Source organism: Seriola lalandi, unplaced genomic scaffold (assembly GCF_002814215.2).
Source record: "Seriola lalandi dorsalis isolate HSWRI2012SDOR001 ecotype SW California unplaced genomic scaffold, Sedor1 jcf7180002054795, whole genome shotgun sequence".
Taxonomy (NCBI): domain Eukaryota; kingdom Metazoa; phylum Chordata; class Actinopteri; order Carangiformes; family Carangidae; genus Seriola; species Seriola lalandi.
Genome location: NW_019525348.1, coordinates 696,665 through 708,680, shown reverse-complemented (window position 1 = coordinate 708,680; position 12,016 = coordinate 696,665). Strand labels below are relative to the sequence as shown.

Sequence of the window (12,016 nt, the reverse complement as noted above, 5' to 3'; positions counted from 1 at the left end):
TGAACTGTACAGCAAGAACCATCATAAATACCACAGTGTAGCAAATACTCTACTACAAGTAAAATTTTTGAATTCAACAGTTCTTCAGCACTTTAAGTAAAAGTAGTAATACTGTAAAATATTATATAATACAGCAAAACATGTCATGTTGTCTGCATTACTCTTGTGCAACTGTTGGGTAGCTGAAGAAATTATATCAGTGTATCATATTTTCTGAAGTGATTATGTGCTTTCTATGAAATTTTCATAGAAAGCATTAACCACTGCTGCCAGTTAAATGTAGCTGGAGTAGAAATGTTATGTTCCAGAAAACTGAATACTCCAGTAAAGAACAAGTAGCTCAAACTTGTACTACAACACAGCAATGTAATTAGTTACTATCCACAGTGTAATGTAGATGTGTTTTGTTATGTTTTTGTTCCAAGGATTCAATAAATCATGTGTCGTCTTATCTTGTTTAAATTAGCACCGCCTTACATTATCAGAGTCAAGGACGTGGCATTGAAGGAGCAGCATAAAAGCATTTCCCTGCAGCAGCTGAGGACCGTCCTGCACAGCTCCTCTCTGTGATGCTTGGCCTCCTGCTGAACCACGCCGCTCTGTCTGGGCCCTCTGCTGCAGATATGGCTTGGCTTCTGTGTCTGTGTGCGTTTTTGGTGGTGACTCTGGCCTTGTTAGCGGTGCAGCAGTTAAAGCTCAGAGTCTCTCTGTGTGGCCTCCAGGAGCCCCCCCGCCTCCCAGCACTACCCCTGATCGGCAGTCTGCTGAGTTTGCGAAGTCCACACCCTCCTCATGTGCTTTTCAAAGAACTGCAGAGGAAGTATGGGCAGACGTACTCTTTGATGATGGGCTCCCACACTGTCATCATCGTCAACCAGCACAAAGACGCCAAAGAAGTGCTGCTTAAGAAGGGAAAGACATTCGCAGGAAGACCCAGAACTGTGGGTATACCTCTTCTCCAATGTCTTCTTCTTCTTCTTCTCAGCAGCAGCAGTCGTCATTTATGTTTTCTCCTTTTCAATCCCTGTCCTGTGTGATGAAGGTGACCACAGACATTCTGACCAGAGATGGGAAAGACATTGCATTTGGAGACTACAGTGCGACTTGGAGGTTCCACAGGAAAATAGTCCACGGAGCTCTGTGCATGTTTGGAGAGGGCTCAGCCTCCATCGAGAAGATCAGTGAGTACACGTCACTACACTCCTCCAAAATCATTCCTCAAACTGTAAATTCTGTTTAGGCTGCTCCCTGACATGTCTTACTTGAGACTGCTTTGGTAAACAGACTTTAAAAACTCTATTTATGATGAATATTGGAAGTTCTGTCTAAATCAGATTCTCAGCTGATCAGGTAATAAAGGGTCAGTTCAACCAAATTGCAGAACAGATGTTCTCTCTTCTCTCTCCATGCAGATAGTTTTAGTTTTATTTGATCAGGTTCTAAGATTTCTTTCCAAAAACCAAAGTATGAAAGTGTGACAGGAAGAACCCAACATGAGCCTGGAGCTGTGAAGCAGAAAGAGCGAGATTCCTCCACAAAGATCAGATTGAAATGTGGGAACACATGAGGAGCATATCTGGAATATCACTGTAACACTGTTTAAGGTTGTAATGCTTTCACTTGAATGTCTGACAGTTAGTCTGGTGACACCTAAAAGCTGAGCAGGCGGATGACGGTGAAAGCTTTTTTTTTTATCAGTGTTTGATTTCGGAGAAGGAGGACGTGGTTATCTCCTGGAGACAGTTTGTACCAGTGTAAACTCCATCCATATCAGTTGAGTTGTTCTTATGTTGTTTTCTTTATTTATCAGAGCTCACATGCCACAAAAAGTGTTTCATTAGGTGAAGCACGTGTTGATGGTGCAGATGTCCATAAAACCCATGAAAGTCCCTCCACCTCCTTACATCCATTTGATAGCCAGTAATGGAAAGTAACTAAGTACAAATACTCAAGTACTGTCAAGTACAATTTGAAGATACTTGTACTTTACTTAAGTACTTTTATTTTCTATTACTTTATACTTCTACACCACAATGTATCAGAGACAAATATTTAACTTTTTACATGAACATTTCTTTGACAGCAGTTACAGTTTACTTTAGATTCGTTTTACAACAAAATAATGATCAGTTCATAAAATATGATGCTTTGTTATACTGTACATTAAACTGCCCAACAGTATATGAAGTCATTAAAATTACTGTTACCAGCTGCAACGTCAAAAGCATCTGTAATAATCCAGTCACATAACATCACACTGACAGGTGCACTCTTACTTTTGATGTTGAGTACATTTTGCTGCACAGACTTCTGTCCTTTGACTTGGCATTTACAGGACACTGACTTGTAATGGAGTCTTTTTCTTTGAGGTAAAGATCTGAGTACTTCTTCTACCATTGTGTATAGCATTGGAAGGAGGCTGCAGGAATAACCAGCAGAGCTCCCTCCACCGATCTAAGCAGACGCAGGAACATAGGCGATAATAAGTCCTTGATATAATTTGGAGCGAGGTTGTTTAATGCTTTGAATGTGATGTGATTAATTTTCATTAATGTCCGTGTCTCAAACGTGTTTCACTCACTGTTTTCTGACCACCCTCCTCTCAGCTCCAAGCTCATTGGTTCCTACTGAAGACATAAATCTTTGAAAACGAGAGTTCAGGCATTTCCTAAAACAACAACCAAACATGAGGAAACAGTGCATTTGGTGAGGACTACCAGCAGTGGATTAACGTCACCCAGTGCAACAGTGTGGTTCACTGCTGTGTTTTAATAGTTTTTTGGCAACAATGCAGCTCTGTGTCTCAGAGGAATGCGATATCAGGATCTGACACTCGCAGTAAGAATGACTGAATATCAAGACATACTGTAAACTTGTCAGAGAGTGGTGACGGTCTGTCTCTTGTGTCCTGCTCAGTCTGTGCAGAGGCCCAGTCCCTGTGCTCCATCCTGTCTGAGGCAGCGGCTGCTGGCCTCTCCCTGGATCTGTCCCCTGAGCTGACTCGGGCTGTCACCAACGTCATCTGCGCGCTCTGCTTCAACTCCTCCTACCGCCGTGGAGACCCTGAGTTTGAGGCCATGCTAAGCTACAGCCAGGGCATCGTGGACACTGTGGCAAAGGACAGCCTGGTGGACATCTTCCCCTGGTTGCAGGTAGACCACAGGAACACTGAGGGGAAACTAGTAGAGCACAGTGTGAATGTGGGAAATGAGGCACTAAACAACAATCAAATCAAATCAAAATCAAGCTTTATTTATATAGCACCTTTCCTGCAAAGACTGCAATACAAAGTGCTTAACAGAAACATGAACAAAAAACATGGTTGAAGCAGTAAAATCATTGACAAAGGACAGAATAAACAGATAAATAAATAGGTCTCAGTGAAAGCTAAGCTAAAAACATATGTCTTTAGATTTCTTTCCAAAGTAAGTTCCACAGGCGAGGGGCATTGTGTCATTGTGGACTAGTGAGTGCACAGCAGTGTAAAATGAAGTGTCTTGTTTCTTCACAGCAGTTTTACTGATTCCAAATGAATTTAGTTATTTGTTCATGTTGAAAAAGCACCTGTCAGCCATGGCCCACTGGTGGGCTGCGAAGGTATTGGCTGTAAAATAATTAGCAAAACGGTACAGTCAGTCTGATTGTTCACTAAAAGATGAAATCCATGGCAAAAACTGGAGTAGCGAATGGATTGGCGGTGAGCAACAGGAAGAGTTCAAATGGAAGAGTAAAGAGACAGACGGTGAATCGACAAGTGATCTCTCCCCATCAGACAGAAAAGACAAACTGAGCTTCCTGCATGTTTCCCTGCTTTCAGTTCAGTCCTGAATGTTTGATCATCATGGTTAGAATGAAACGTTTTATTTGGCCTCCATGTTGTTATGGGTTCAGATGAGCACCACCAACATTTTTGACATTTTCAAGTGGGCCATGAGGTGGAAAAGATTAGGAAGCATATTCATTTTAAAAATGTCTACAGAAAAATACAGCAGGCCACATATACGCTAATTATATACCTTATCATACTGTCTGTAAAGTAAAAACCTAATCAGTGTCTGTCCATTTGTCTGTCACAGATATTTCCCAATGCAGACCTGCGTCTTCTAAAGCAGTGTGTTTCAACCAGAGACGAACTCCTACAGAAGAAATATGATGAACATAAGGTACACTCTCCTCTTCCTGATACTACTGTAACGTCCTGTGCTGTAATCAAGGAAGCAGAGATGGTCAAGAGTCGAGGATTTACATACTACAGCTGGCAAATGACTACTGGTTTATAATTGATCAGTGACGACGGGGCAACTGGAGACAGTGTTCTGTTAATTCAAATGACTTTGTAGTACAAGATTCTTTTCCCTCATGTAGACATAAAGCTTACATCCAACACCGGCCATCACGGTTCATAATCCAGTCAGTTAATCTGTCTCAACATACGGTTCCTCTACTGTCCCTGTGCTTGCTCCAAATCATCGTTATAGTGATACATACTGACACACTTCAGAGTTGATCTGAGTGTCTGAGTGTGTGAACCGTACACTGACATGGCGCCCCCCCCCCAGGCAGATTACAGCGACCACGTGCAGAGAGACCTGCTGGACGCTCTGCTGAGAGCCAAGCGCAGCGCCGAGAACAACAACACAGCAGAGGTCAGCGCAGAGTCCGTAGGGCTCAGCGAAGACCACCTCCTCATGACTGTGGGAGACATCTTCGGAGCCGGAGTGGAAACCACCACCACTGTGCTGAAGTGGGCCGTCATCTACCTCATTCATCACCCACAGGTGAGGCGGTGCACGACAGGCAGGGTGGTCTACCTTGGGTGTAAAGGGTTATGATGATTTCATTCAGCGATCCAGCCACAATTTATGACTGAATAGACACCTGTGACAGACTTCTGCTGTACTCCTCTGTCTCATCACCCACAGACTTCACACTCTGTCTCGAAGGTTAAATGTTCTCAGCTGCTCAGATTTAGGTTTTCAGTTTTTAGCATTTTTGACTTTACAAACATGGAGAAGTGAATCTCAAGCATAGACTGTAAATAAAGGTGACTTCGGTGCATGTCGGTTTGTGGCAAGCATACGCTCACCCACCTGTCACTCGAAGAGGCCACGCCCTCAATTCTACATAACTTTCAGCCTTAATAAAATGTAAACAGGTGAGTTATATAAACAGGTGTCATGAAGGAGGAAATTAGCTCTAGAGACCAAAACTGTTTTTGTACCAGGCTGTAAACATGTTTATTTCTGCTGTAAAGTTGGACATTTTAACATGGGAGTCTATGGGGACTGACTCAGTGTTGGAGCCAGACTCAAGCAGCCATTCAAACAAGTGCAATACTTGGTACTTCTATGTTGCCTCCATTTTTCAGCCTCAGAGGTTGATGCTTGTTCTGAAGTGCCTGAAGCTCCAGTTCCTCTGGAGTCCACTAGATGCTGCTCTGACTCTATAGAAAATCAAAGGGGAAAGTCATTTTGTGATGCTCTGAGTAGTCTTGGTTTTGTAAATAATACAAGAGATTTAAGAGATGATAAGGAGCGGTACATTTTCTGAGGGTTAACCCTAACCCTATCTCAGCCAGTCACACTCAAAGTCATGGTGTACAGAGTATCCAGACTTCAGACCAAACCTGTTGGTGTATCACAGATGCTACATCCTCAGACATGTTCCCACAAAATGTCTGCGGTGGTTGTATCTCATGGAACTAACTGGTATAAAACTTATACAAACTATGGAGATTATATCAGAGACGTTTGTGTGTATGAAGTGTGAATTTCATACAGGGCGCCCTAAATAGCTGTATTGTTAATGTGCATACCACATAACTGAACTGTCAACATGAACCTTTGCAATGTGTGTGTGTGTGTGTGTATGTGTGTGTGTGTGTGTGTGTGTGTTTAGGTGCAGAAACGTATCCAGGACGAGCTGGACAGTAAGGTGGGGGCAGGGCGGTCCCCCCAGCTCAGCGACAGAGGGAGTCTTCCCTACCTGGAGGCCACCATCAGGGAGGTGTTACGGATCCGCCCTGTGGCCCCTCTGCTCATCCCCCATGTGGCCCTCACTGACACCAGGTACACAGGATGGAGACAGTGCAGCCGTTAAATAATCGATCAGTACAGTAACAGTCACGTTGGGCTGAATACACAGGGCTGACCCATGACTCCCTATAAGCTCCTCTGTGTCTCTGTGCTGCTCTGTAGCATCGGGGACTTCACTGTGAGGAAAGGGACTCGAGTCATCATCAACATGTGGTCTCTGCACCACGACGAGAAGGAATGGAAAAACCCTGAGCTCTTTGACCCCGGTGAGAGGAAACTTCAGCACTGTGCCATGTTATCTCCTGCAAAAGGATCCACTGAGGTGTGGAGTCATTTATGGAACCAATAGGCTTTTTGAGCCAGTTGCTATTCCGGGCTGGTTTCACAGAGAGATTTCAGACTGGTCTGTGGTGTTGGGTCAGTCTTAATGTTGCTCATAGATCAGTCTTATACATGTAAGACCGTTTCACAAAAACAAATACAGAACAACCACTCAGAGAAACCAAATCCTGAAAGGTTGGATGATGGGTCCAGGTGGGCGGGGCTTGGGGCATGGCTGAGAGCGGCGACCGCTTTGTTGTGACATCACAAAGTTCCAGAAGTCCTGACGGCTGGTTTTAAGGCTCAGTTTCTGAATACAGGCTGTGTGCATTTCTCTGTGGACTGAGGCTTTGATACTTTCACAGTATTAATATAGAACCTAGACCTGATCTATAATCAAACAACACATGGACAGAGACCTGTATACTATATGGACCTTTAAATTAGAGCACTGTTGCTTGACCCTTACACAGGGGAACTAAGAGTTCCTATATTTTTGTTTCTTAAAAATTTCAGATTTTAAGTGTTTCTCAAATGAGAGAAATCAGTTGAACTCTGCATATGAGGTTTATACTTTATCTTGTGTGTGTTGATTCAGATCCTTATCTTCATCCTCTGCAGGTCGGTTCTTGAACAGTGACGGCACGGGTCTGGTCATCCCGTCGTCCAGCTACCTGCCGTTTGGTGTGGGGGTCAGGGTGTGTCTGGGCGAGGCCTTGGCCAAGATGGAGCTCTTCCTCTTCCTGTCCTGGATCTTACAGCACTTCACCCTCTCAGTCCCACCGGGCCACACTCTGCCCAGCCTCGACGGCAAGTTTGGCGTGGTCCTCCAGCCGGCCAAGTACAAAGTGAACGCTACGCCCAGACCGGGCTGGGAGAGGAACAAGTGCCAGGAGTGTTGAGACTGTTCCCCATGGTCTCGACAGGCAGGCAGAGATCAAGCACACAGCGGTGAACTGGACATATGTTTGCACATTATTATTCCTTAACCAACAGTTCCCAACATTATGTATGAGAATACATTGTATTTAGTTCTATCTGCTGCCATAAAATACATGAAAAGGGCCAGACCAGGGCCAACAAACCAACAGCAAATAGTTCATAGATTAGGAGACACTCGTCTCTGTCCACAGACTTGTAATTCATGAATCTGCGAGCATCTTTGAGGCAAAGATTAAATCTATTGATTCTGCAGGAAAGAGTCATTTAACAGGTGTCTGTACTGAACAGCCACATTAACATATAATATACTGACATTAGTAACTCCACCATCCGTGACAGCCACGCAGGATATCTGTACCTATTTTTAGAATATATTTATAACCTTTGCCCTGTGATCAGGACGCGCTAAGCTTATATGATACACATGCTCTCGGAGAGGAATCTCATCACTACAATAGATGGAGGTGACAGAAAGTGACTCATAGATTCAACTATTTTTTTTAAGTTATTTTTTGCCTTTATTCTGACAGTTGTAATGAGAGAGAGAGACAGGAAAGTCAGGGAGAGAGAGAGAGAGGATGACATGCAATCAAGGGCCACAGGTCGGATTGGAACCTGGGCCACTGCAGTTAGGACTGAGCCTCTGTAGTATGCGCTCCACCAGGCGAGCCGCCGGGGCGCCCACATTCAGCTATTTTAAAGAAACCTGTTGGTGAAGTGTCAGGTTCTGCTTTCCTTTTTAAATAGTTTCAGTTCCTGTAACGTCAAATCGCATTTGTCCATCTCTTAACGTACTTAGAAAGCTAGATGCGTTTTTTTGCTCGTAAAGTTACAAGAAACTTTGAATGGATCCATCGTCAGTGTGTTGATGACGCTCATATTGACCGAAGATCAGCTGTGAAGATCTTTAAGTTATCACCTGACCTCTAACCACAGCTGTGCATCAATGTTCACAGTTTCAATTTAAGACTAAGGTCAGGAATCATTTATATTTCCTACAAGCATATTGACCAATAGCCCTAATAAAAACTCTGCAGTGACAGTGTTTTCTGCAAATGAAAACCGAAGTCAAGATTATTTATTTTTGTCAGTGTGGAATTCAATTCTGAATGCATGTAAATACTTATGATTACTCACCAATAATATAACATTAAAAATTGTAATGACATCACATGGGCAGTGTTTGGTGAGTTTGTGGTAACAGGAGATTTAACATGGCACTGAAATATAATGAAATATACAGATGAAATGGGGAATAGGAAATAAAAGTCTTGTCTCAAGTAAAGGTTCTTCCGGTGAGTTGAAGTAAATGACCAATTTAAATGGTTGATCCAGCATTAACAAACACAGGCTTGTTTCTAATAAAGACTGGGTAGAAACACTGAGGAGGGTGGAATTAGCTGTACTTAGTAGTGGTGGAAGAAGTACTCACATTGCCACAATTTAAAAAATTCCATTACAAGCTAAAGTCTTGCATTCGAAATTCACTGCAGTCAAACAACAGAAAGAACAGAAATATCAATCAGTCCTCTTTCCTCAGAAAACTGCAACTTGAGACTGATACAATATCTGTAAGACGTAAAAGGTGCAGCTAGTTTTAAACACAGTAAGATAGGCCTGCTTGATTCGGGCAAAAATCCTAATCACGATTATTTCCATCAATATCGAAATCACGATTGTTTAACACAATTATACACTTACTTAAGAAACACCACACATTTATTGAACTTTTGAAAAAACTGAAAATAAAACTGATTTCAAAACAAAAAGTGTGTTGCTGTAGTTTTTCCAGTTGTACACAATATAAGTTACAGATATGTGAGTGTGGGACAGCAGCTAAGAGGGCGCGATCTCACCTGACTGTATGTAGAAAGTCTCTGAGCTGGCAAACTGCTACAGATGATGCACTCCTACGTTTAGGGATAGGTATTAGGTATCATTAAGATTTTAATGGTATTTTATCCATACTGCTTATCGATCTGATTTTTTAACGGTTCTCTCATTTGTACTTTTTGTTATTTTGAAAGAGAAAAAAATGAATTAAGAACAGAATTAACATTGCTTTATTCCCTCATATGTGCTCACTTTACATTCTTGAGTGACAAACTTCAACAGTACTGAACAAATCACAATTAAAGACTGATTTTGTGATGATGGAAGTGATGGACTTTTACTTTGACAGTATTTTCACTGCGTCCTCTCTGAGAACATGTGCTTCTACAGGCTGATGAGTGTCCTGATCATAGAGCAAAGGTAATACATACATATAGACAGATACTGTGTAGCTGTCATAGAAAGGGTAGTTACTAATATCAGTACATGCATCAGCAGACGGGGGATGTCTTTGGTGGAGCTGCTGACAACTCAGAGACATCTGACACAAAGGGCCCAAACTACACACTGGTCCTTAATTGGCTGAGAACTACTTCATTTAAATCATGAACAGTGTGTTACCTTTCACCACTGTGTAACAGCTCACATGGTACTTTCAGCAATGTCCATTCACACAGCACTGATCCATCAGTAGAGGAGCAGACTCTGCTGCCCTGATTCCAGTTGCTTTTACTTTGCTCTTCTGTCATTCATACAACCTGAACATTACCTGCAGCCTTTTACTCATAGGAAAACTTAACTGACTGATATTTACCAGTATCTGGAATTAATTCTGTGAAAATGTACATTATGTTGAAGTTATCAAGACAACATAAAGGAGATGTTGAGTTTGCATTAACAGCAGATCAGAAAACCAGAGGCCTGTCACTGCTTTTATCAAATCTGTCAAATCAAATCAAATGTCTCCTGATATTCTCTCATGTGATCGGTGCTCTGAGCTGTAGTTTTATATCTTTGTCTCTTTCTGATGCGTCTGAGTCTGTTATGTCTTTGGGTGAGAGATTGACCAGGCTCATCAGCTGCTGTGCTGGTCTGTGCAGACTAAAGTGTTTTCATAGATTATAAAGACAAAAGCTGTGTGTGTGTGTGTGTGTGTGTGTGTGTGTGTGTGTGTGTGTGTGTGTGTGTGTGTGTGTGTGTGTGTGTGTTCTGTTCCATGAGGGGAAACTGCCAGTGTGTGTGTGTGAAACTCCAGCTCCAGCAATGTGAAGCAGTGTGAAGTGTTTCCGTGCCTCTATAGTCACCATTCATACACCTGTTTTGTTGGGGTGTGCTGATTGACACACAGAGCCCGCCCCCTGCACTTGTCCTTTCATTATAATTGGTTCGACACTGGTGTGTATGGAAATTCCCCCGCGCGACCCCCCGGCTAACACACCTGACAGTCTCCCAGTCCGCACGAGCCCGAGGCCTCAATCGGTCACACACACTCACACCACCGCCGAAAGTTGCTTCCGTTTACTGGCCGCTGTAGACCACCGTCCCCCCCCCCCACACACACACACGCCGACTCCCGGGAAGAGGGCGACAACATGCCGCGGTCTTTCCTCGTGAAGACGCATCAGAGCAGCAGGAAACCTCACTATGGAGGACCGAAGACCCAGACTGAGGGTAAGACCGTGAACCGGCCTCAGCTCTGTGAAGCGGAGGCATTCACACTTCACTCACTACTTCTGTTTGGACTGTTATTTGAAAATAGAAATATTCAAATAGCCTAAAGTTGTTTCACAGCTTTAGATTTGCTGTTTTTAGAAGAGTTCACATCAAAAAGAAAACGCACCTTTTTGCATTTTTACAAATAGAATAAAGGTTTGACAAATCAGAAACTGTGTTTTAAAAAGTCTTTAGCCTCTTTATGATCTAGTCCAGATCTGACAAGTGTAGTGGGATTTGATCTGGACCTGGTCTAATGTGTCTAGAGACAGAAAAAACTGTTAAATGTTCCTTTTTTGCATTTTCACAAACAGAATTAAGGGGTCAGACAGTTCCAGTTGTACCTGAAGTGTTTGACACATGTTCCTAACAGTGGTCTATGAGTTGCGATAAACGGAGGACTGGTCGCTCAGCAAGTTTCCCTTAAATTTCCCTTAACTTTCCCCTTTACTGAAGCTGACGTCAGCGTCATTAACCCACAGTTACATTAGCTAACATAGAAAATGACACATTGCTGTTGTATGTACAAAACAATACATTACCCCTGCTACATACAGATACTGTTCACTAATGAATCCATCAGTAACTGAACTCCAAGCCTCTGAATGATCCATTTATTTTGATATCGAAGTAAATTTTACTACTTAAAATCTTTTATTTAACATGTCTAGAACAGAGTATTTCAGTGTTTCCCCTCTTTTTTAATCATAATGTTAAAAATAATGTTTTATCCTAATATAGATCTTATGAAGAGCAGCACGTTTGCTGTCCTAGGTGTTCTGTGTCTCACAGATGATGATTTCATGGTGATGAAAGACGTCCACTTTAGACTTTGGAACAGTCACATATTCACCCATAAAACCAGCACAGAATTTCCTCTCTTCGTTTTTGTCGTTTGCTTTAATTATATAATGAAAGTAATTCTGTATGAAGGGAAATGATAGATTTGTCTGCCCACAAACAAAAATGTAGTTTTGTGTTTAGCAGGTGCAAAATCCATCCTGAAAGAGTTATAGCATTGTCCCCGGGTCCTCAAGAGACCATGAGGGCCCCATTAAGCAGCCTCAAGAGCCTATGTAGCGGCCTTCCAGGCTCCTACCAACAAATCCCTCCTTCAACCTTTGTATTTGTTCCAATACAACCTTTAAAGCAAGCTTGAGCCGCCGCCACCC

The 12,016-nt window shown here is 42.6% G+C and overlaps 2 protein-coding genes across 2 annotated transcripts in view; both read left to right on the top strand.

The window, feature by feature from the left end:
• Positions 1-605: 605 nt before the first annotated feature.
• On the top strand, positions 606-7,627 carry cyp17a1 (cytochrome P450, family 17, subfamily A, polypeptide 1). The gene is made up of 8 exons (XM_023425843.2): positions 606-941; positions 1,043-1,181; positions 2,917-3,152; positions 4,077-4,163; positions 4,560-4,778; positions 5,899-6,068; positions 6,198-6,301; positions 6,978-7,627. The coding sequence occupies exons 1-8, from the start codon at positions 624-626 to the stop codon at positions 7,256-7,258; spliced, it is 1,554 nt and encodes a 517-aa protein (XP_023281611.1). The 5' UTR covers positions 606-623; the 3' UTR covers positions 7,259-7,627.
• Positions 7,628-10,703: 3,076 nt separating this feature from the next.
• Positions 10,704-12,016, top strand: part of LOC111669398 (zinc finger protein SNAI3-like) — a 9,032-nt gene continuing 7,719 nt past the window's right edge. The window contains exon 1 of the mRNA XM_023425680.2: positions 10,704-10,802. Within this exon, the coding sequence (XP_023281448.1) occupies positions 10,724-10,802 (79 nt within the window). The 5' untranslated portion in view covers positions 10,704-10,723. The remainder of the gene's footprint in view (positions 10,803-12,016) is intronic.